The sequence below is a fragment of the Pimephales promelas genome, chromosome 18, assembly GCF_988280905.1.
Source record: "Pimephales promelas chromosome 18, fPimPro1.hap1.1, whole genome shotgun sequence".
Lineage (NCBI taxonomy): Eukaryota > Metazoa > Chordata > Actinopteri > Cypriniformes > Leuciscidae > Pimephales > Pimephales promelas.
Window position 1 is genome coordinate 16,413,156 of NC_142786.1, and position 26,492 is coordinate 16,439,647.

Below are 26,492 nucleotides of genomic sequence, written 5' to 3' on the forward strand. Positions count from 1 at the left end.
CAATATTTATGAATTTGTGCTTATTTGGTTGCGAGTGCATAGACTCTGCCCACAGGCTCTTCTGATTGGCTGTGAGTGTGTGTTGATTTGGTTGAGTGCAGAGACTCCGCCCTCAGGCTCTTCTGGGACTCGTTCTTCGTACGTTGCTTAAAACATTCGAGATCAAATGAGACATCTAAGATGATATCATCGTGCTAATCATGATCCGGCTAATTGGGTTCTTCGAACACACCTGTTTATGATTAGTATCGCTGGATTGAGTTATCTGAGATAACTTCGCGTTGGTTTAAAAGAGGACATGTATCGATAGCAGAACCAGTGATCAGCAACGCTGCTATTGGCTGTTCAGCATGGCCAAAGAACACGCCCAATTTTTCTCCCAAGCAGAGCAAGCGCTTTTAATGCAAGGTTATGCCAAATTTCAGTCTTTAATTAAAACGCCAGGGAACACCTCAAAGTGTGCAAAAGCCAGGAGAGAGTGTTGGCAAAACCAGAAGACAAATTAAATGCGTTTGTGGTGGCCATGTTAGATGTTTTAATAACTTATTATTATTTTATTTTTATTTTCATAATTTCATAATTACTTTGTTCATTGTAATGTCGAGTCACCACACTATAATAATGGACATGGTGAAAGTGAAGTACAAAAATATTCTACTTAATGGTAATTTTACTAGGACTTATAGGCCTACTTGTCTCTTTTAAAAAGGCACTGTTAAATAAATGATTGTCTGTTTATAAAAGCAACCAGGAAAAAGGCTGAGAAAAAAAACTAATAATGATGCTCCTGACCCTGGCAGAAGAGCTGACCCTTGGGTTGAATGTGAATTGCCCTGTTGTGAAGGGCATCCCTGGGTTCGGCTCTTCCAGACCCACATCAGGGACCAGTAGCAACACCTTCATCACTGGGAAATGAGATTTAAATTATCTTTGTACACTGTGAAATAATTTGTTGCTGCATTAAATGAAGTAGACCTATAATCCAAATTGTCTGGTTTAGTCAACTGTTAAATCTTGAGTAATGATAAATTGCTTTGTCTTGTGAAAGTAAAAACTGATAAACTTATGTTAATGTAAAAATATTTTGACGTGAGTTATCAATCACATTGCACTGGAGAGTGAAGAAAACTTCTCAGATGACTGTCCTTTGGAGGAAGTGCTTTAATTTAATTGACGGCTTTAATTGATTTCTACTTGTGCCTATGCCTATTATTTCTGACATCCAAAAAAATCGCAATAATCTTTGTCCTTTGTTACTATTGATATGAAACAAAGTCTCAATCTTCAAATGACGTCCATTTTCTTTAGAAATTTAAAAACATAAATAGCGTTTTGGCGCTGTGGCGTGAGATCGCTCTGGAGAAGCAGCAGCGCTGATCTCTCTTCCGGGTTAATAATACCAGTTACAGCAAGAAATAAACATGAATGAGCATCTGAAAGTCTGTTAAAGATAGAGTACAACTTATCCAAATCTGTATCATGGCACATTGATTCGCTCAATCAGCGTTTCAACCGTGGAAAGACGTCAGTTAAACAGCTTGTAATCAATGTCATCGTCATATTTACCTCAGAAAACCCACATAAACTCGTTAGTCCACACTCGTTAGTGTTCTTCAATATTTAATGCATATTTGAATAAATCTGGCAAGTTTTATGACAGCCACCATTTAAATGTTTATATTTCATGTAATCTTCTTATTATAAAAATAAATAAAAGTGTAATTTAAGTGTTTGTATAGCTACAAAACAGTTAATTATTACCTTCATATTAGGCTAATGAAGCCTAGTAGGCTACAACTAGACTCCCATAGTTTACACCATTTAAGAGATTTGATTCCCTTGAGAAAATTTGCCATTTATTGTAACTGATATCCAAAATAATCGATATTGAATCGAATCGTAATCGAAATCGAATCGAATTGCAAGCTTGTGAATCGAAATCGAATCGAATTGTGAAAATTGTCTCAATACCCAGCCCTAGTTGGCAGTTTTGTGTAATATGGCACATGCAATGTCACAGGCCCTGTCAGGTGCAACCCTCAGGCTTTTTAGATCCTGAAATCTTCCCTTTAGTTGGCCAAAGCTCATGTCATTGTGTGCCCTTGTCCTAGAGCTGCATTGTAACTGGTCTGGGGTTTGGGTCAGGGAATGGGGTCATACAACACCTGTCTCCATGCAGGATCCTGTTGTAATCACCTGTTTAATGGAAAAATGCAGTTCTCAGCATAAGTGTATGTAATACCGTGAGTTTGATATTTATAATTTTCCTTACCATGTTCAAATAATTTTCATAAATGTGAATCTCTTAAAATTCTTGAGTCATGCACAGATCCTGGCCATTTTGCTTTCACACTGATTTGTGATATAGAACATGGTCACACACCATCTAAGAGATTTTACCCAGTCAAATGCCTTTTAAAAAAAGTGATATAATATTCAAAATCTGGAATATTAAAAATTGTAATATTTTGTAATATTCTCATTTTCCACTACATATTTTCCTCTATATCTTATCAGCAATTTCGAGTCTATGGAGCGAATGTACAGTGACATAACTGACAGATTCAAACTGCGTGCAGCTTGCGCTATGGCTGGCACTGAGCCAAAGACTGACGCGTGCAGCGCTTGTCATAGGCTATATCACAACTGTTCAGTGTTTTTAACTTTTAACCACATGATATTTATTTTAGGTTTCAGACATTTAAATATATATAATATATTATAGCAAAACAATACATTTTTAGTTAGACAGTTTTTATTCATATCAGAGAGACACTATGTAAATAATTATAAAGTCAACTCTATTTTTCTCGGCCACCTACTTTCATGTATTTCGAGAGAAACCGATGAATTCCCGCACTGTAATAAATCCAACAGACAGAAATATCTGAACTGTGGCCCAAACACGGCGTCCATCTCACGTTACAGATAAAGATCTTTTTCTTTCTTTTTTTTTAACGACAAACAAACTCACTTACACATTTGAGAATCGTAATATGAGAATGGTAAGCATCATGAAATGGTAAGCCAGGGAACTACACTAACCTTTTCCACTGGTGGCACTTGCGCTACTAACTTTTTCAGTTACTGGCGTAAAACATGATTTGGTCGCACAAATTATATATAGTAAGCCGCTCTCTGGATAGTAATGAATAATAATGAAATTGTACTGCATTAGGGGTGGAACGGTACAGAAGTCATGAAGTGGGTTCATACCTTGGTTCAGACATTCAGACGGTTCGGTACGATTTCGGTACAATGGAGTGAAAAGCAAAACAAAAATGCAGAAGGCATTTTTATAAATCTCTTAAACCTCGTATTTTTTTTTAAGTTGTTTAAGTTTTATTAATAAAGGCATAGAACCATTTTATTTGTAGTGCACTGACCATAGTTTCATATAATTAGTTTATTAATTAAATTAATAAAAAGACAAAATGACCTTGATGTATGTTTGGTAATTGTACTTGAATGAATGTAAAATAAATATTAGAAAATGCTATATTTCAGATCAATAGTGAGATTGGCGAGATTTCAGATTGGCTGTGAGTGCGCTCTCTCTCTCTCTCAGCTTGCTTGCACCCTGTCAAACGCATCAGTCATTTTACTCTACAACACTCGCCGATCAAAAAAGGCTTTGGCGGGACAAAAAGCGGACGATCCGACAGATTTTGGACTGCCGATGCCGTCTAAACATTGTGATGTCTGTCAGCCATCACGACGGACGATGATATCGTCCATCGGCCCGACCCAAGTTGATTTCAGTCCCACCAGAAAAACGCGATTATGCGATCGCTGAATTCAATGCATAATCAGCCAAAGTCTGCATATTCATATTCTGCATTATTTTTTTCAAATACGCCGCACTTCCGCTGCAGAAATTGCTGATTTCAGTGCAAAATATGCGGGGTTTGCATGATTTCATAATCCTTGCATTGTCGTTGCAAAAAAGTCACATATATCTTAGCAGAAAGTTGAAAATGTTCACAAATCGAACTCGTATAACTGTCTGTCACACGTTCTACTAGGGGTGGCACGGTACCGTTCGGTTCGCTTGTCTCGGTTCGGAGCGTGTGTGCGTCTCACGGTTCGACGCATGCACAATGTAGCCTCTTTCCCGTATGTGACGTGTTTTCTTTTTGCGCGACATAAGCTTGTTCGACTTGGACCAGCGCTGCACAGAGCGATCGGTGAATAACATCAAACTAGCGCGAGAGTGACGGCTCCGTATGCTTTTCAATCACTTTCGCGGTATTTGATGTCATTACCGATCGCTCTGTGCAGCGCCGGTTCAAGTTAGTAAACAAGCCAGTAACAGTGGAGTATGGAGCGCTGCAGGTCACGGCACGCGGAGAAATGTCAAGTGGGAGAGATGAGGGAGTTGGAGGATGCGCCAGCGTCGCGTCGTATAAGTCTATGGTATATGTCCGGTGTGTGGGAACATTTTGGATTTCATGTTATGATATTTTAATATAACGCTACAGTGGCACTTTATGTTTAGATGAGAGCTTCGTGTTTCCAAATCCTGCACTTTAATTTCACGTGAAAAAAGTATCCTCACTCTCAGGGAATAGAAGCATTGTTTTTTGTGTTGAGGTTGAACTTATGTTTCACTTTATGTTTATGGCCTTTGCTATTGCGAAAAGCCTAATTATAGGCAATGAGGTTTCATGTATCCCAGATAAACGGTAATTCTGAGGCACTCAAAAGGAAAATAAATAAAAAAAGCCTTTATTTAAACTTGGCTATGCATTAAAAACATATGCCAACATGTTTCGGCCTCATTGGCCTTCTTCAGGGCAAATTCAAAATGGCAGTCAGTAGACTGCAAGCTATATATCTGCATGTAGTCCCATGACCTAAAGTCACAGGTGCTCATCTGCACATATCACCTGACCAAGAGCAATAGGAACAACTTACTTTAGATGAGACAGATCACATTTACATATCAGGATAGTTTAAAGTATCAATATAAATGGATACATATAACAAGAGGTTACTTTATATGACAAATTACAGAAAAAAGAGTACATAGTAAAAAAAAAAAAAATAATAATAATTTCATACTCTAATATGTACAGTCTCTGATGTTAAATACCTTTACAATTTCAAATGATTAAACGCATATGTGATTTTGAAGATGTTTTTGAAAAAAATGCTCAAGACATGGTTCAAAGGTTTAAGAAAAGAGGGTATAAACATAAGACTCTAGATATAGCCTACAATAGAGTAAAAGAATTTGGTAGAGAACAGCTGATGGTTCAAAAACAGGGGCGACAACAAGAGCCAAACCAAGTTTTGTTACAAAATACAGTAGTCAAGCTAATAAGATAAAGCAAATTATCAAGAAGAATTGTGATATAATAAAAAGTGATACCGTGTTGAGAGATATACTGCCGGAGGTACCTACTATCACCTTTAAACGAGCTCCTACTCTAAAAGATAGTCTTGTGAAAAGCTATATGCCTCCTGTAGAGAATAAAACCTGGCTAGGCAAAATAAGAGGTAATTATAAGTGTGGAAACTGTAATCATTGTAGCAATATGGTAAAGACCAATATTTTTACAGATGTGACATCAAATCGCGAATACAGTATTCATTTATTAATTGCAATACCTCATTCGTTGTCTACAGACTTGAATGTCCTTGTGGTTGTTTTTATATTGGAAGAACTAAGCGTAAACTTAAAGAAAGATTAGCAGAGCATAAATATACAATAAGAACAAGCAACTACCAGTACCCTATGGCTCTATATTATAGAGAGGTGAACCACGGAAGTAGCGATACTTTAAAAATTTTTTGGGATAGAACATGTTAAAATATCACCAAGAGGGGGAGATAGACTCAAACTTTTGCAAAGAGAATCTTTTTGGATTTACACTTTAAAAGCTAATCAATACCCAGGTCTAAACATGGAATTGGATTTTTTTCCTTTCTTGTAACTGGCTATATGCATACGTTTATGTTTTGCTTTATGTATCAGTCTATATAGATATTTAAAATTGCATCTTGATGTGAAAAGAGGTAAACTATAGAAATTGTAAAGGTATTTAACATCGGAGACTGTACATATTAGAGTATGAAATTAAATAATTTTTTATTTTTTTACTATGTACTCTTTTTTTCTGTAATTTGTCATAAAGTAACCTCTTGTTATATGTATCCATTTATATTGATATTTTAAACTATCCTGATATGACTCTATCCTGATAGACTCTGCCCACAGGCTCTTCTGATTGGCTGTGAGTGTGTGTTGATTTGGTTGAGTGCAGAGACTCCACCCACACGCTCTTCTGATTGGCTGTGAGGGGGTTGATGGTTCTGGTGTGGACTGTGCTGGTCTGGTCAGTTTTGAAGGACCTGCTCTACATGATGATGATAACCCTGCGGTTCCTGGTTTCCAGGTGGATGGCAAGACCAACGCCAAGATCCAGACGATCCACCTGGAGAAGTTCCCGGTGAACAAGGCGGCGTTCAGCGCTGACGGCGAGCAGATCGTGGCGACCGGCTGGAGGAACAAGCTCTTCTACATCTACGACATGATGGAGGGCAGAGTCATCCCCATCTCCAACGTACGAGGTGAGCGTCCCCAGGCCACTCGTGTGGTGTGTGTGTGAAGCATGTTTCCCCTGACCTTGGTGTGTGTGTGTGTGTGTGTGTGTCAGGTCTGAATGAGCAGAAGGTGTCAGACTTCCAGGTTTCTCCCGATGGGAAGTTTCTTCTTCTGTTCGGATCCTCTGGGTTTCTGCATCTCATGAGCTCAAAGGTACAGACTCACTCGCTGTAATGCAGAGATTTGTGTGTCAGTGCCTGCGCTCGGCTGCTGAGTGACGTGTGTGTGTGTGTGTGTGTGTGTTCCTCAGACCAGGGAAGTGGTGCGCAGCATGAAGCTGAACGGGACGGTGTGTGCCACCGCTTTCACTGCAGACGGCAGCCAGATCTTCGCCAACTCCGGTGAGTCTCAGCAGGGTGTGCTCTAATATTTTGTTGCCTTCCTTTATTTCCTTCCTTTATTTATTTATCAGGGACAATGCACAAAATACATTAGTCTTACGAAGAGATGTTTTGTGCCAGAGTTAGCCGAAGCTAATTTTCATCCGCAGTCCCCGGTCAGGTGCACACAAATTATAAAACATTACATTACAAAACAACTATCAATAGTAATGTAAGCTACACATAATATTAGTCTATGAAGGTCATGTATAAAAACAATCAGGTGTACAAGATGAGAGAACACATTCAAAAGACCATCTCTACCCATAATATATACATTAAATGCACTGATGCTGACACAGCTGGTTCTCAAGAATGTATTTCTTTAAGTTTTGAGAAAAATGGTTCACATCTACAGACAGCTTTAAACTGTTGGGGAGTTGATTCCATTGTTTTATGATTTTAAATGAATAAGCTGTCCGTGCAAAGGCGTAGGATCTTTTCGGGATAGCCACATTTTTGTGAACCGTTGATTTGAGATGTTCGGTTTGTTTGTTCCGAATAAAGTTTTATGAATTTTTTCAAAAAACAGTTCTTAAAGGGTAACTAAACCCCTGGTCAGAGCCTGACTCCACCCACTAGCAATATTTGAAAAATGCTGAAAAAATGGGCAGACCCCAGCGGGGCTAGGGGGCGTGCACCTGAGACCCGCCGTGAGTGACAGCTGCTGTCAGACTCTAAAATAGAGCGAGACTGGTCTGGAGTGACTCAAGTAGCTGCCTTTGCAACAGAGCGGCCATTTGAAGTCGAGGACTTTTCTCCCTCACCTTCACCTTCACCTGAAGTGGATGAGGGTGAATTGTATGTATACACAGGGCCAAATCCATTCGAGCTGCTGGCTCAAACTGCGGTCTTAACTCCCGCATCGCGACCGGCATCTGATGAGTTATGTCGTCGAGTTGATCTCAATAGCGCACGCTGGCATATATTCATATTGATATTATGCCGCTATATGAAAAAATCCAGCAAAATGCACTGGCTCGTTTGTCGACCCCAGAGGATTAACTTTATCCTAACCATAAATTGTGATTAAAATATCCATGATCACTCACATCAAGACGCCGCTGCGGTGGAGGAGTCCATGCAGGACGAGCAGTGTTTGGCACTGCGTGTGGAGAAGCCCATGTCCACCTCTATTCCGTTACTATCCTGATCACTGTACTAAACACTGATAAATCTATGCTAACTTGAAGCTATCCTAACTGTACTATGCTACTAGCTACACAAAATAATCTAAATTATCTATATAATGCTATGCTAAATAGATGCAACAATACTCTATCCTGGTCGTTTTCAAAAATAATCTAAATAACTATATAAATGCTATGCTAACTAGATGCTATTATATGCTATCCTGATCGTTTTCAATACTCATAAATCCAACTCCTGACTCGCTACAGTAGTTTTGACGGAACCAGATGCTTTTATACCAGGGGCTGCCAAGGGCGTGGTGAGCTCGCACCAAGGGTGTGACAGAGTGCGTCTGAGAGTTCGCTACGTCAGCAAGTACCCCTACTGCAGGAGCTTTCCGTTTAACCTGAAGAGGGCAGCACTCGGACGTTTTTAGACCATATATTTGAAAATCAAAACACTTTATACTCAATTGTCAAAAAATGTACTCGAATCAATGAACAGCATTTATGAAGCTCCATTCTTACAGATCATTAACTAAAAAAAGTTGTTTTGGTGTTTAGTTACCCTTTAAATTTGTAAATAAAATTAGGGAATCAAAACTTAGTACTTTGTATTTACGTAAAATATTGCAATGATGATAGCCCTGGGCTTTTCTGTCAAGCACCTTTAACGCCTGATTTTAGATTGATCTGAGTGGTCTAATTGTGGTCTCGTTGGCCTGAGACCAACAGGACAAACAATAAGTGATGTGAGAAGAAATTATGGCATTAAAAAACATGAAAGCTGCCTCAATTGTCAAACTATTCCTAATATGTTTGAAAATAGAAATTTCAAATAGAGATAATTAATAGAGTTAGACATTCTTTTAATATGTTTTTAAAACTTAACGTTTGAGATGGACACCTAAATATTTATCTCTGTCACAATGGTAATTTTTGCCCATTAAAATAGATGTTAGGCAAATTTTTACATTTGTTTGACTTAGCAAAATACATTCCATCAGTTTTTTAGTATTTAGTGTTAAGCAAGAAGACTTTAGCCAATTTCTTATTTTGTTCATAGTCCTCCCATGTGTGTAGATGACGGCATCATCTGTATACATGATGATATCCACGCCCTTGCACACAGCTGGGAGATCATTGATATAAATACTAAACAACAAGGGTCCCAGAATTGATCCTTGCGGGACCCCAGTTGTGCTGGGCTTCAGAGTGGACAATATATTTTTTAACCTCACACATTGCAACCTGTTTGCAAGATATGATTGTATCCAATTTAATGTCTCTATTGACAGATTATACTTAGAAAGCTTAGACAGGAGGACACTGTGGTTCACCGTGTTAAATGCTTTTCGTAAGTCCAAAAACACGGCCCCCACTGTGCCCCCTCCATCCAAGCTGGCCTTTATATTTTCCGTCAGATAGCAGCAGGCTGCATCGGTGGAATGATTGCGTCTAAAGCCGAACTGCATGGGGTGCAACAAATTATTACAGTTGAGGTAATCAGTTAGCTGCTCTATGATGGCTTTCTCGAGTATTTTAAATATTACAGGCATTATGCTAATAGGCCTGTAGTTGCTTATTTCAATTTTACCTCCATATTTGTATATTGGGGTTATAACTGCTGTTTTAAATACACTGGGAAAGATGCTTCTCTTCAATAGATTTATTCACAATGTATGTAATAACCGGTGTTAAAAGACTTACCATGTTTTTTAATTGTAAAGCAATCAATTCCCCCAAAAGTATTTGAATTTGATAGGGATTGTATTATTTTCAGTGGAGCAGATAGGATTTTTAACTGGGGGGGACCAAGCTGTCAGCAAATGATTTCAACTCAGTTATTTTGCGTAATTCGGGCTTTAACTAGTGTTTAAGTAGTTACTTTGCGTAAAATTTGGGCTAATGGTTTGCACTAAAAGCCATTGGGGGATTCTTATTGGAAATGAAATTTCATGAGAAAAAACAACAATAAACAAAGATTACACAAAAGCCTACCTGATCACCACTAGCAATGCTTGATCAGACTGTTATTTGACTAGTATGCCAGTCACCCACCAAAACTTCATGTCTTCACCAAAGTATGTTTTATTTTAACTTTTGCTAATCTCAGCATTCACAGTTTATCATTATGAACAAAAAAAGGAAAGAACCAATAATAATAATATAGCTGCTAGCAGCGATTGCGGGCCCAAGCCGGTATCTGATGGCGGTATCGCCGGCTTTGGCCCTTCATCGCTGCTCGCAGCTATATTTATATTTATATATATATATGTGGCGCCGCCACCTTGGTGCCTTTAGGGTTATTCTGCACAACAAGCAAAAAAGTAACCCCCGCTTTGACTGTCGAAAAGAAGTGTGCTGTAGAGCTTGCATCAATGCGGACTCGACGTGCTGCACGCTGTAACTCCATGTGGCTTTAAGCGCATCATTCTCCAGTCGGGATGCGCATAAGTGCTTTGTGCCGCACTGTACTGAGCCTTTCATATCATAATGCAGTGATGCAATGACAGATTATTAATTGCCTTTCTTGTTCTGTCCCATCTATTATATGTTAATAATAGATAGGAAAAAGCACTAAAAACCTCAGAGCACTGAAAACTTAAGCTGTTTGCTGCATGTGTAGTCTGAGAATGAGCTGTTTGATTTGCACCCTCTTCCTCTTCACTGTCCTCCGTGAAAACCAGCTGTTCAGGTCCATGTTGTTCTAGAAATTTGTATATTGCCGCCTCATTAAACATCTGTGCTATACATTTAAAACATGTTGTTTCAATTTTATAGTAGCCATGGCTATATCTATAATAATATATCTTTTTGATTTTTGATCTTGTTTTTCATGAATGTATTTCACAACAATACAAAGAGCAGTGTGTATTATCCACTAATATATTTTATAATGGCATTTTTGTCATAGATTTTAATCATGTATTTTTTGGATTTGTTGTTTACCTTTATAATGAAGTTGTTTGTATTAAGTAGATTGCGTTTAACACACACAAGAGTGATTATTAGTTCAACACATAGTTATAGAAATTCTACTTTATCTAAAAAAAACATACACTTTATTAGGGGTGGGCGATATGGAAAAAATATCATATCACGATTTTTTTAGGAAAATCACGATTTTTTATCACGATTCTTTTTCAAGTTGGTTTTAATATTTTGCAAGTGGCTATTCATTACAGCCAAACTAATGTCCCTATGTTAAAAACAAAGCCTTAGGTAACAAAATAAAAAAGAAAGGCATACATTTAGGCCAGTGGCGAAAATAAAATTCTTCGTCATTATTTTCTTTGTTATTAAAAAAATAAGACAAGATAAACATTACACAAATTAATATTCGAATTAAATAAATAGTGCTTTATTTTTCGGATGCACTAGGTGTATTTAGCAGTAGCATTGAAGAAAGTAATTAAATTAAACAAATATGAAATTAAAACACTACAGAGACTTCACTGAATAAATTGATTCTTATTAAAGCTACTATTAAAGTTCTCAGTCAGTGAGTGATTTTCTCCTTGTGTTTTTTTTTTCTTTTACTAAAGAGATAGTTCCCTCAAAAATGAAAATGGTCTTAATTTACTCCCTCAAGATGTTTTAAACCCGAATAAGTTTCTTTCTTCTGTTGAAAATAAAAGTTATTTTGAATAATGTGGGTAACCGAACAGTTGCTGGTCCCCCTATAGTTTCATATTGGTTCTCTCCTGGAAGTTAATGGGGACCAGCAACTGTTTGGTTACCCACATAAAAAAAAAATCGTTCTTTTGTGTTCAGCACAAGAAAGAAATTAATACAGGTTTGTAACAACATTAGAGTGAGTAAATAATGACAGATTATTATTATTATTTTTTTTTTGGTGAACTATCCCTTTAAGGACGTGCGGCATTACTATTTATTCCTGTCGCTTTGACCAGCACGCGACGCGTTTAATATAGACGCATATTACACCAGATATTCTCTCAAATGTTTGCTTTCACTTTAGACATAGCCTGTTTATGTAAACATTGTGTGTATTTAACAGTATTAGCATAATAAGACTCAAAAGATAACTTAGTCCAGTATTCAGGCGCTGTTTGACAGGCTTCTAGTGCCTGTGATTGTCGTGGGTAATTTATGCGGTCAGGAAAGCGCACGTTAGAACAGCACATCAGCGCCTGAATTAAATGTTAAACCGGCAAGGCTTATGCAAATAATGAACTTTTGTGAATTGCAGTGTCCCGTACCTGTTCATTAACGTGTGATCATGTGTAGGCTGCCTCGCGTTGTACAGTTGAGACGGGGCGCCAGAACTGAACTGATAGAATGCACTGTAACACGATACTACGATATTTCTTCAAAAGCAGATCGTGGAGACATTTTAATCGTCCACGATTAAAAATCGTCATATCACACACCCCTACACTTTACACACACACACACACACACACACACACACATACATACATACATACATACATATATATATATATATATATATATATATACATTTGTATATATATATATATATATATATATATATATATAAAGACAGAGAATATTACTTGCTTTACCTGATTAGAATGCTACCTTGAAAAACAAAAATTTTAATTAAATCTCACCCAACAGAGAAATCCCCCTGCCCCCCCCACACAGAATTGTCATCAAACAGAGCACTAATCTTTTTTTTAAGTTGCACATTCTACATTGATTAAAAAAAGAAACGTGTTTTTAGTCAGAGTATTATTTTATACAGAAACAAATATTTGTATTTCAGATGAGAATAAGGTTAGTGTTTAAAAATTTTAATAAAAACAAATATATTGAAATATAACACATGAATTTTAAATTCATTCAGCTTCAATTACAAATACAATCTTACTTTTATTTAAAGCAAACTATACATTTAAAAGATGGGGGTTATATGCCTATTTTGTCATTTAATAAAAAATACAAAATTGTTAAGCAAAAACACAAGGACTTAGAGACAAGGACTTGTAGGAAAAATCGCAGCCAGCCACACACACACACACACACAGACACACAAACACAGACAACAGCCCTCCCCTCCTCACACAGACACACACCCACACACAGAGAGAGAGAGTGTGAGAGAGAGAGAGAGAGAGTGAGAGTGAATTGCAGGGGAAATAAATCCATTCAAACTACAATATCTGACTTTCTGTTGCTTAGAGCGAATGACTTTAAATTAGAAAGTTGATTGGCTTGACGAGAACAATATATGTGGCAAGTTTTGTAACTGTAGGTAAAATGAGCAAAGTTATAACACACTTTATGTGTCCTTTTTTAGTCATAAAATTCATTTCCTCGCCACGGACAGACCGTTCGAGATATCAAAAATCCGTCCGGAATTTAGCATCCTCAATGTCTTGACTTCATGCACACCAAGTTTGATTGTGATTGGTAAACACATGCGTTGTAATTTGATGTATTTCTCCTAGGACATTTATTAAAACAACCCATAATTCCCAACTTCCATTTGAACTGTCGTAAAACTTAGAGCACGAAAGTTGTTTGGCCTGATGTGATCTATAATTGTTCCGAGTTTCATATTAATTCATGCACGTGTGTTTGATTTATGGACAAATGTTCGAATCCCAGTCCAGGGGGCGCTGTCGAGCCGCCCTGCCATGACCGGTTACCAGCTTCAGCCCAGCCCTGATGGCCATGGGTTCTGACCCGTGTGCAAAGTTTCAAGAGTTTTAGAGGATGTTAAGGCCCACGAAAAAGCCAGAGACGTCGCACACAGCAAATAAAGGGTTACATTTAACCTGACAGGCACCCCTCCTCTCACTCACACACAGAGACACTGAGAGACTGGCAAAATTCTGAGATTTTCTCTACATTCAAACAAAAATATCTAACTTACTTTGGGTCCTAGCTAATGAGTGTAAATTAGAAAGTTGTCCGACTCCTGGAGTACAACATACATAACGATTTTTGTAACTGTAGATAAAACTAACAGCCCCACTTTTGTCAAAAGGTGGCACTACTGAGCCCTCACAACGCCCGTTTCTGAAACTTTGCACATGTCTACTGGCTAATAAATGTGATGTGTCTGTCGAGTTTTATGCAATTTCAAGCGTGCTAAGAGTCCCAAAAGCATAAAAAAATAATGGTAAAGTTTGATGCGTTGCCACGGCAACAGTTTCAAAGATATCAAGAATCCATTCACAGGTCTACATCTGCCGTATGTTTACATTATACAGATGAAGTTTGAAGCAAATCGGTTAAAAATAAGAGGGTGATTTCAAAGCATTTTGAAAGTGACACACTTCCTGCTGCCAGTTGGTGGCGCTATAACTTTGACTCACAATAGTCACTTCCTGTTTCACGTTTCTCGCCATAAATTTGTTTGCTCGCCACGGCCAAACCGTTCGAGATATCAAAAATCCCCACACAAGCTTTCATCCTCAATGTCTTGACTTCAAACTGGTCGAGTTTCGTCGAATTTGGATCAGTGCTCTAGGAGGAGTATTTCAAATACCATTGCGTGTGTTTTACAAAGAACCCTAAATAGCCGACTTCCTGTTGGGCTGGGGTAAAAAGTAAAAGTGCGAAGTATATATGAAATGATGAGATCTATATGTGTACCGAGTTTCATTTTATTACATGCAAGCGTGTTTGATTTATGGACCAAGTTTTCGGACCCCATTCAAGGGGGCTCTGTCGAGTCCCCCTGCCACGCCCGGGTACCAGCTTCAGCCCAGCTCTGATGGCCACGGGTTCTGACCCGTGTGCAAAGTTTCAAGAGTTTTTGAGCATGTTAAGGGCCCCAAAAGTGCCCGAATAGTCGTAAGAAAAATAATAAATATAGCTGCGAGCAGCGATTGCGGGCCCAAGCCGGTGGCACCGCAACCCCGGTGCCTTTAGTTACCTAAAGGCACCGGGGTGGCGGTACCGCCGCCTTTGGCCCTTCATCGCTGCTCGCAGCTATATATATATATATATATATATATATATATACAGCCGGTGGCACCGCCACCCTGGTGCCTTTAGGGTTATTGTGCACAAATGTAACACTGCTTTGACTGTCGAAAAGAAGTGTGCCGAAGAGCTTGCAACAGTGTGGGCTCTGCAAAAGTGCGCATCGAGGGCACATATCAACCAAAATGTATGCGTGAGCAACCTTCTGAAAACTAAAATGAAAAATGAGACACCCTACAGACAGTCATGGATTTAACGGACGCATTACATAAGTACACAACACTGAAAATTCATATGACGTGTGCCATTTGGGACAGGGCCTATGATCGTGAACACAGTTCAATGTTCCCTCTAATTTTTTTCTATTTTTTCACCACCTGAGCAAAAATATTCTTTATACCTGACCTGTACATCATATTTAGAAACAATGGTTTCAACATTCATTTGTAACTTTTAACTTGAATGTGCCATTTATATTTTATTTGACCCTTAATGTAACGTATTGGTATTAAATCATATTTGTGAAAAACAAGCACATTTTAGGTTATCTGATATTTTTTTCCAGTGCTGTTAACTGTACAGTCTTTACCAATAAATACTGAAAAATACATTTACAAAATATTTTGCAGGACAGTTCAATTCTTTACAATAAAAGAATATAGTAAGAAAGAAAAGTAAGCTGTTACACTGAGATGGTTTGGGAAAACCATAAAGTATTTTTTTACAGTCAATAAATTGTGTACAGGAAGCATTAAACCATCGAAGTTAAATGATTGTTTGTTGCTTATGAATTTCCAATATTTTCTTTAGCAAGGGGTTTCAAACTTTTTATTGGCAATGAGCCCTAAACAACCCTTGTAAGGTTCTTTATTTAGCCTTAAAATATAATAAAATAGGCCTAATATAACCTAAACAATACCTTTGTTAGATTCTTTATTTAGGCTCATAATATAATACAAAAGAGGCCTAATATAATATTAAAAAAAAACGAATTGAAGTATTTGAAGTGAAATAATATATCAGTTTAAATGCTTCAATTTGTGGACATATTATATTATTATAATATGAAAACAAACTAAAGCATTTCAATAGATCTAATAGCCAAATATTTTCAAGAAAAGTGAATATGCGAACTCTTTAATAGAAATCATACCTAAAACTCCCCCCCCACACACAAATATCGATTTAAAATAATGATGTATTTTGACTTCACGCGGCTCGGTGTGTAATTGTTACTGTTCTGTGTCCATCAACCGTTATTTCCACCACTTTAGTGGACCACACCAAAAGCATAACGACTATCTGTATAGATGTTGACTCGTTCTCCATCAGATAATTCAAAAGCTTCTGTAAGTGTTATAAGCTCAGCTACTTGTGCTGAAAATTGCCCAGAAAGAGCTCCTTTCTTCAACAGTTCCATCAGCTTCCACTACAGTCCATCCAGTATGTTGTTTTCCATCAACATAATAACTGGATCTAGGGGTGGGCGATATGGAAAAAATATCATATCACGATTTTTTTAGGAAAATCACGATCACGATTTTTTATCACGATTCTTTTTCAAGTTGGTTTTAATATTTTGCAAGTGGCTGTTCATTACAGCCAAACTAATGTCCTTATGTTAAAAACAAAGCCTTAGGTATCAAAGGCATACATTTAGGCCAATGGCAAAGATAAAAATCTTTGTCATTATTTTCTTTGTTATTAAAAAAATAAGACAAGATAAACATTACACAAATTAATATTCAAATTAAATAAATAGTGCTTTATTTTTCAGATGCACTAGGTGTATTTAGCAGTAGCATTGAAGAAAGTAATTAAATTAAACAAATATGAAATTAAAACACTACAGAGACTTCACTGAATGAATTGATTCTTATTAAAGCTACTATTAAAGTTCTCAGTCAGTGAGTGATTTTTTTCCTTGTGTGTTTTTTTTTTTTTTTTTTTACTAAAGGGATAGTTCCCTCAAAATGAAAATGGTCTTAATTTACTCTCTCAAGATGTTTTAAACCTGAATAAGTTTCTTTCTTCTGTTGAAAATAAAAGTTATTTTGAATAATGTGGGTAACCGAACAGTTGCTGGTCCCCCTATAGTTTTTTATAGGTTCTCCTGTAAGTTAATGGGGACCAGCAACTGTTTGGTTACCCACATTAAAAAAAATCGTCTTTTGTGTTCAGCACAAGAAAGAAATTAATAAAGGTTTGTAACAACATTAGAATGAGTAAATAATGACAGATTTTTTTTTTTTTGTTTGTTTTTGTGAACTATCACTTTAAGGACATGCGGCAGTACTATTTATTCCTGTCGCTTTTAGACCAGCACGCGACGTGTTTAATATAGACGCATATTACACCAGATATTCTCTCAAATGTTTGCTTTCACTTTAGACATAGCCTGTTTATGTACACATTGTGTGTATTTAACAGTATTAGCATAATAAGACTCGAAAGATAACTTAGTCCAGTAGTCAGGCGCTGTTTGACAGACTTCTAGTGTCTGTGAGCGCCGTGGATATGCGGTCAGGAAAGCGCACGTTAGAACAGCACATCAGCGCGTGGATTACATGTTTAACCGGCAAGGCTTAGCACCTATGCAAATAACGAACTTTTGTGAATTGCAGTGTCCCGTACCTATTCATTAACGTGTGATGTGTAGGCTACGTCGCGTTGTACAGTTGAGACGGGGCGCCAGAACCGAACTGATAGAATGCACTGTAACACGATACTACGATATTTCTTCAAAAGCAGATCGTGGAGACATTTTAATCGTCCACGATTAAAAATCGTCATATCGCACACCCCTAACTGGATCCATCGACCCATAACTCCGTGTCTGGATTTTCAAGAGGGATTGGATTAACAGGACCAAGACTTATCTTTTTCTACTTGTTTTACACACTCATGTGGTATTCCCTCATGTGGTTCCAGCATCATTGTTGCAGGGTTAAGAGATGTGTCCCTGATGATTTCCACTCTCAAATCCTTGTTCAACAAAGTTGCTTCCCATTTTGCTCTTCTTGCGTCAGTTATGGTTTTGATGTTTGTGTTGTTCAGCAGTGTCACTATACTGTGTGGAGTGTGCAATATGATAGTTTGTGCTCCTATCAAATTCTCAACAGCATCCACTGACCATGTGGCACCATCGAGGACTTGTATACATCGTGGTTGCCCAATCATAGTGACCGGAATCTCTGTGGAAAAGTATCCAACAGGTCTTTATTGATCACCTGGTTTGACACAGTACTGCTGAATACATCTCATCTCCTACACTTGAAACAGCAATCGTCCATCGGGAAGTCCCAAAGCTGGGCTGAAGTCAGTTTTTCTTTCATAGAAGTAAATGCTTCTTCAGCTTCTGGTGTCCAGTTAATCTGTTCCACTCCCGGCTTTCCTCCCTTGTACAGGTCAATAAGGGGGCTGGTGATGCTAGCAAAATCAGGTATATACTGACGACAATAGTTAAAGTCCCATCACCTTCCGCATTCCTGTAACTGTTAGAGGTTTTGGAAGTTGTCGTATTGCCTCTACACGCTCTGTTGTCATTCTCCTTCCCTTTCTTTCACCTGCTCTAATTACTCAAAGAACCAAGAAGGGGGAAAAAAACAACAAAAAAACAAAGGTTAACTCTAATAATTTGTTTTCTTTGTGTATTTGTTTGCTCTATTTTTTATTTATTTTATTTGAAGTTGCTTTCAGATCAGTCTCTTTCTCTCAACACTGAACAGCTTATTGTCAAGTGGATTTTTTTTACTTCACATTTATTTAATTTGAAGTTACTTTTCCAGCATTGTGATTATGAATTCGTTTAGCTACAGTCATGGGCGTCAATTTGGTTTGAAATCTGCTGGGGACAGAGACGAATTTGGAAGGGCATTTTCAAAAGTGCTGCATGGGTACAATAAATCATTCATTCTTTTTTTCTCTTTCGCGAAAGTCATGTTTTCAAAGACGATTTCCTGTAGCTTACTGATGTAAATAAATAAAATGTATACAAAGATGTGATGTCCAACCAAAAATGTTATGGTACTTTGGGTTTAATTGGTCGTATGACATCTAATATGTTTTCAATATGGTGAATTTTAACGTGAATAAATAGGCTACACAGATTTGCCTAAACTCTGTGCTAGGGGTTGAATGACTTCAGATTTTTTGAAGTCGACTGACATCAAAGTCGACGTCGACTAGTCGCTGACGTGATTCATAAAAACACAAGAGATGTGACTGATTTGCAACATGCCACAATTTGTAATTAATTAACAGAAAATTATACAGATGCTGACAGCTCATAATGGGGCCATTTACACCTGGACACTTCATGTTTTTTTTTTTTACTGATCTGATTTATCAAAAAGATTCCATTTACACCTGGTCACATATGTTTTCGCAAAACGGATATAAATCCGATCTTCAAACAACGCGCTATATGCAGATTTAATGGAGTTCACATCACCGAAAGCAACAGTAATGAGCTGCATTTTATTGATCATCAGCTAATTTCAAAATCAAAGACTGCAATAAGACAGACAGCACTGGTAAGATTATTTTGTTTCTACTTTTAACAAAGATGATTGTGTGTTAAGGATCTGTGTCTTACTTTCACTTTGATTTACGATAGTTTGCACGTTGGCTTTATCAATAGATGCTCAGCTGCGGTGATGCGTGTTGCCATAGCTTCGTCATATAATGAATAGCCTATAACGTAGCATAAGCTAACACGCTCACACGTTTTTTTTTTTCAGCATTTTTGGAAGAAGTCCTATTCACATTTGCGGTTTCAATAACCAGATGCATTTACACGTGTCCAGTTTCATCTGTAAAGCGACCCAGACCTCCTCATGCAGTAGTTTGAGCGATCGGATTAAAATCAGCCTCAAATGCGTTTCGGAGGGCATTTAGCCAACACCTTGTCTTTTCACGATCGGATAGCAATCAGATCGCAGAAACACATGAAGTGGCCAGATGCAGCTAAACAGCCCGCTGTTTACATCATTTAGCATGAAAAGAAAAAGAAAGAAAAAAAAGCTATAAATTCACATCTGCACGTTAGTGATGGATCAAAGTAATACAACATAATATTCCAATTAATTGCGGGTGAATTAGAGATGCATTAATAGGCTATGTTTAAATAAATATATGAAAATAATAATATATGAATGATTTTAAAAGAGACTGCTCTCATTTCCCGGTAAAACAGTGAGCGTACGTCATGCTTTTACTTTCGTTTTCAACAATAAAGTGCTAAGTTAGTAGATTAATGCTAAGTTAGTTAGATTAAATTGTTACATAAAGTATTTCCATACACTTTATGTACCAGTGCTGCTTTCTTGCTGCAATGATCCTCTGCATGGGCTCTTCATCTGTTGTAGTCTGCAACGCGGCCACATAGTATCAAAATTAGCGCAATCATATATAGTGTCACATGATCAACGCGACTAGTCGACGTCAAGCTTAAAGCGTCACGGCATTGCATTAAGGTCGACTAATCGACTAGTCGGTTCAACCCCTAGTATGTGCAGTGATGGTCCAGTGGAAGTGTTTTTGCCTAGCGTGTCGGAGGTTCTGGGTTCTATTCCGCACTCCTATAGTTTTTTTTTTCCCCCTCATCAAAACCGTATGTGTATTGATATACAACCACTGAAAAACATTCTGGGTAAAATGATGAGGGTAAAATAAAAACTGTACGAGTGCGGATTAGAACCCAGAGAAGCAAGGACACGTTTGTGTGCATTTTGATTTGTGATTTCACCGGAACGAATGCAGCGCCGAGTGAAGACAACACATTTCAGCGCTAGATCGCCTCTTATTTAACAAACGAATGTTGTTAGCTAACTGTAGATGTTTTATTTGTATTGGTAGCTACATCCGTGCCGCAAGATTTCAAAAGTGGTGGGGACAATATCGACCCTGGCAAAAAAAAAGGTGGGGACATGTCCCACCTGTCCCCAAGTAGGGCTGAACGATTAATTGCATTTGCGATAAAATCGCGATATGATGAAACGCGATTTTGTAATCGCAAGAGCTGCGATTACACTGGTCACTTGACACGCGAGAGAAAAGCAGTCTGCAAGATAAAGCATCAACTTGCCACGCTACGCGGTCTGGCGTCCAGAAAAGAACAGTTTATTGTGTTATTTATTCTCTCCTCTCCTCAACAATCCTGGATCGATTCAGAGAATTTCAGAATCGAGTATGAGCTTAGTTTTTAAAAACGCGTGCTTTAGAAACGAACCGTGTTCTGAATCTGCTTGCTTCTATTTTCTCGCTCTCTCTCTTCCTCACTCACACACACGACACCGCTCGAACCTTCCAAAACATAGTAACGTTATTTTATAAAGGTCGGGGTTGAACCAAATTACTAGGACATTCGCGGGCTTCATTGAACAGGTTTTGCCGCTTTGCTTGATGTTATAACGTTACACTTGCAGTGCGCGTTCTCTCCCGCGGGTATTTTCTTTACAAATGCTTCACAGAGGCATTATTTATGTATTTTGGAATGCAGTTGGCTTATATTAAAACCATGAAAATCACTGAGAAGGCTGCTTTCATTTTAAAATACTAACGCGTGCTTTGTGAAGAGCGCTCGTGCATGCGGCTGTGAGCGACTCATTGGTAAATGTACTTGCATGTCAAAATGCTTTTATGACGCGAAATTGATGTAAACACGGTCAGTTATATCTTAAACCAACAGGACAAACCACATTTACAATTTCAAAAGAGATATATGCATTAGTGTGAATGCAGTTTATCGTATCTAAACTGAGGGGAAATCACTCCAGCTCTTGAATGAAAAACATTCAGACAGCCTACTTTTAAATACTGAGACCACTCTTTGTTTATTGCTTGTAATGTTTTTTTTTGTTTCTCTTTATTTACTAGCTTTTATATTTTGAAGCTATATTATTTTATATAGCCTATTTAAAATTCTTAACATGTAATTGGTTTAATTAAATGTTTTTTTATATTTATTTTTTAAAGTATGTGTTTTTACACATGTAATTAAATACATATTTTATGAGTTATTAAGATTAATTAATAAGAAAAAAAGTAGATCGGATCATGAGCTATCTAAAGATTCCCATCCCTACTGTACAATATTTATTGCTTGTCTTTGTCGACTAATACAGAAGGTAAATAACTTTTTTTTTTAAATCGCATATTAAATCGCAATCGCAATATTGGTTAAGCCCTATCCCCAAGTACAGCGGCTACAATGTTAACCTTGAATTTATCTGCGGACTCAGCTCTCAATGAGAAGAGGCAAATTATGTCGGACACTTCAAATAAATAAACAGTTAATAAACTCGCTAATAAACAGCTACCCATTTAAGCTTCAAGAACGGTAAAACATAAAAGCTGTCGGCCAACAGCATGTGATGTTCGATCTCGTGTCGTTTGGAGTTCCATGAGATTGAGGATGATGCTTTAACCACAGAGCTACCGTTAGACTGCTAATTCATCATTGTCAAACGTTTGTAAAGCCTCATTGATGTAGCCTAATATGTTTCTACTGCAATGTTTTAAGGTTTCATTACTTTTTTCAATTTAATTTCAGTATTGTGATTGATTAATTAATTTAACTACGTTTCACTTGAATTAATCTGCTACCAACTTTAAAACGCTCTGAATGAGTCACGGCGCAGCTGTAGATTACACAAAAAATGGACACTTTTCAAAGCCTGTGATTGTAGCGCCTCTTAGCGGCAAAAGGGAGCAAATACATCTAAAATTTTACCGCCGCGGCAGAACTGCGGTTTTCTACCACGTTCTGGTTTTCTACCTACTGTATTAATGTGTCCCCCAAATACACCTTTGGGTTTGACTTTTGGGTCCCAGAGTACTTATTGACGTGATTAACAGTCTGAAATAGTCTGTATCTATTAGGGCTGTCAATATTCCTCTATAATACTAATCGAATTCCATTCCATATTTTATCTAATATTCAAATAATATTTGAATATTAAATGCTCAAATTCATTCTATTATTAATATTTACGACATTACACATTCTTATGGATCGCCAATGCCACTATAGCTTGTGGTTGTTACACGTTCTGCCCACTAGAGGGACATCTAACATTACTACAATGAGCATTTAGATCGCTTTCTTATTAACAATAAAAAAGCGGAACACACACAAGTTCATCGATATTAATTACCAGCTATACAGCGTGCAAACCTTGAAATTACAGCTGTAGTCTAATAATAACTTAGCTCACCTTATTAGATAGGCTCCTTGCATGCTGGCTAATAACTTTTTTTAAAGCTGGTTCTCGACATTGACAGCGCTGTGTTGGACTGATTTGTGCAGCGGTGTTCCAAAGGGCAACATGATCAGGACTTTTGCGTCAACATGCACGCCACTTTCAAGTCAAGTGGCATGTTATCTATACAAATTTTGAGCCATTTCGTGAGATCAGTCTGTAAATGGAGAGAGAGCGCGCGGGACTGGCTTTCGCGCGGCACTCGCAAGATCTCGTTCTCTCCCTCTCTGCCATGCACGCGCTGCAGTATGTTCTTTCTCGCTCTAGATTCCGGGAGATTTTAACTAATTTGCGGACATCAGGGAGACGCTATCAATATGCGGGAGACTCCCGGATCTTCCCGGATGTCTGTATGGGAAACCCTGATGATAGCCTAACAGATGATGGATAACGTGCACAATTGTGTTACGATTCAAAAACTTTATTGTTCATTAGACGAAACAAAAGCATTTCATTTTCAAATGCGTTTAAGCCGCGAGAAAGATTGCATATATAGATATATATTTTTTAAATATATATAAAAGCAATAGGGCTGGGTAATAAATATCGATTTCTCGATATTAATCGATTCTCATTTTTACGAACCGATATCGATTCTTAAGTCTCAAGAATCGATTAGTCATTCTGTTTCATTTGAATGAATGGGACATTGTATCGCGGCTGCGCGCATTCAAAAAATCGCAATAATCTTTGTCCTTTGTTACTATTGATATGAAACAAAGTCTCAATTTTCAAATTACGTCCATTTTCTTTAGAATTTCAAAAACATAAATAACGTTTTGGCACTGTGGCCTGAGATCGCTCTGGCGCAGCTCCAGAGAAGCAGCAGCGCTGATCTCTCTTCCGGGTTAATAATACCGGTCACAGCGCGAAATAAACATGAAGGAGCATCTGAAAGTGTGTTAAAAGATAGAGTACAACTTATCGAAATCCGTATCATGTCACATTCATTCGCTCAATCAGCGTTTCAACCGTGAAAAGACGTCAGTTAAACAGCTTGTAATCAATGTCTTGTCATGTATCGTCATATTTACCTCAGAAGACCCACATCAACTCGTTAGTCAGATAGAAAAAAATAACTCCAGAGAGGAGCATTTTGCTAAATATATACACTATATTACACATGCATTATAATCTTAAAGTTCTTCAATATTTAATGCATATTTTAATAAATCTGGCAAGTTTTTGACAGCCACCATTTAAATGTTTATATTTCATATAATCTTCTTATTATAAAAATAAATAAGTGTAATTTAAGTGATTCATTCATTATTACCTTCATATTTGAATAAATCTGGCAAGTTTTTATGACAGCCACCATTTAAATGTTTATATTTCATATGATCTTCTTATTATAAAAATAAATAAGTGTAATTTAAGTGATTCATTCATTATTTCCTTCATATTAGGCTAATGAAGCCTAGTAGGCTACAAATAGTCTCCCATAGTTTACAGCATTAGTTAAGAGATTTAATTCCCTTGAGAAAAATTGCCATTTATTGTAACTGATATCCAAAATAATCGATATTGAATCGAATCAAATCGTAATCGAAATCGAATCGAATTGAAAGCTTGTGAATCGAAATCGAATCGAATTGTGAAATTTGTCTCAATACCCAGCCCTAAAAAGCAATATTCGAATAGTAACTACAGCATTCGAATAGTATTGTTTTTTTAAATATTTGAATTATATTCGAATTTTGGAATTCGTTCCAACAGCCCTAGTATCTATGTTGTTTAGTTACAGAGTTTGAGTGACACGGCATGGATAGTTGAGACGAATACACCAAATCACATGCCGCTTCAGTTTTCTCCTCAGCGGCATTTTGTTTGTTTACCCCAGAATCCAGACAAGATTTTTTTTTGGAGATAAACGAAACACACTGGAGCGTCCCGCTCTGTCGGATTGACGGTTAGACGGGTCATGTGACCGCAGTCAGAGGCCCTCGGCCGGTTAGACGGGTCATGTGACCGCAGTCAGAGGCCCGCAGCGACTCGCCAAAGGAAACTACTGCCACATTTACATCTCCTCACGATTCCCACCCCTAGTTATGATGAATATTGATTGCCATGTTGTGTGTGTGTGTCAGAGGAAGGCGAGGTGTTCATCTGGGACGTCCAGAGCAGTAAGTGTGTGAAGAGGTTTGAAGACGACGGTTGTGTGAGAGGAACATCACTAGCACTCTCTCGAGACGGCTCGTATCTGGCCTGTGGGTGAGTCTGAGTGTGTGTTTGACTCGTGTATGTGTGTGTGTGACCTGTGTGTGTGTGTTTGACCCGTGTGTGTGTGTGTGTGTTTGACCCGTGTGTGTGTGTGTCTGACCCATGTGTGTGTTCTTAGCTCTCAGGCCGGCGTGGTGAACATCTACTCTCAGCGGGACTGTCTGCTGGAGCACGAGCCGAAGCCGCTGAAGGCCGTCCTAAACCTGCTGACGCCGGCGACGTCTCTGAGATTCAACAGCAGCGCCGAGATCCTGGCCATCGGCTCGCGGCACGCGGATGAGGCCAACCGACTGGTGTGAATCACGTACACACACACTGACATTAGCTGCATCACAACTCCTTTCTTAAATATTAGCAAAAATCAAATTATATTCTAATTTAACGTCAATAGGTCATGTTAAGGCCCGTACACACCTGGACGAATATCAGCGCGCGTTATTCGTCAGCGTTTTTCAACGCGTTTTTTGTGTTCACACCCAAGCGTTTTTCGCTGACGATGAGCCGAGTGAACATGCAAATTCATTCCCTGACATTAGATGGCGCTTAATGTAAAACAGAAATAATAATAGAATACTATACTAGGGTGATCATATTCATGTCTCAATGTTTTATTATGACAGATAAAAAAAACCCGAATGAAATAATGATAGAAATAATGTCTTCTGTATTAGAAAAATAAATATATAAATAATAAATATCTAAAAGAAATGCCTCCAAATGTAACAAAAAATAGCTCTCACAAACTTACAAAAACGAACTAACAAAATCTATTTATATCTTTAGTTTTCATTCTCTTTATCTTGTTTTTCTTCCTCGTCCACCTTGTTTGCCCATCTATATTTTGCTGTAGAACTGATCTTTCCCAGCAGTTTTTTTTTGTTGTTTTTTTTGAAAACCAGGACATTTTCATCACTTAACAGTCAGGACAGAATGTGGAAACAGGACATGTGTAACGCAA

General features: G+C 37.8%; 1 protein-coding gene across 1 annotated transcript in view; it reads left to right on the plus strand.

Moving 5' to 3' along the window:
• Positions 1-26,492, plus strand: part of utp18 (UTP18 small subunit processome component) — a 78,587-nt gene that overhangs the window by 37,472 nt on the left and 14,623 nt on the right. The window contains exons 7-11 of the mRNA XM_089122802.1: positions 6,402-6,576; positions 6,663-6,763; positions 6,861-6,951; positions 25,402-25,525; positions 25,653-25,827. Of these exons, the coding sequence (XP_088978928.1) occupies positions 6,402-6,576; positions 6,663-6,763; positions 6,861-6,951; positions 25,402-25,525; positions 25,653-25,827 (666 nt within the window). The remainder of the gene's footprint in view (positions 1-6,401; positions 6,577-6,662; positions 6,764-6,860; positions 6,952-25,401; positions 25,526-25,652; positions 25,828-26,492) is intronic.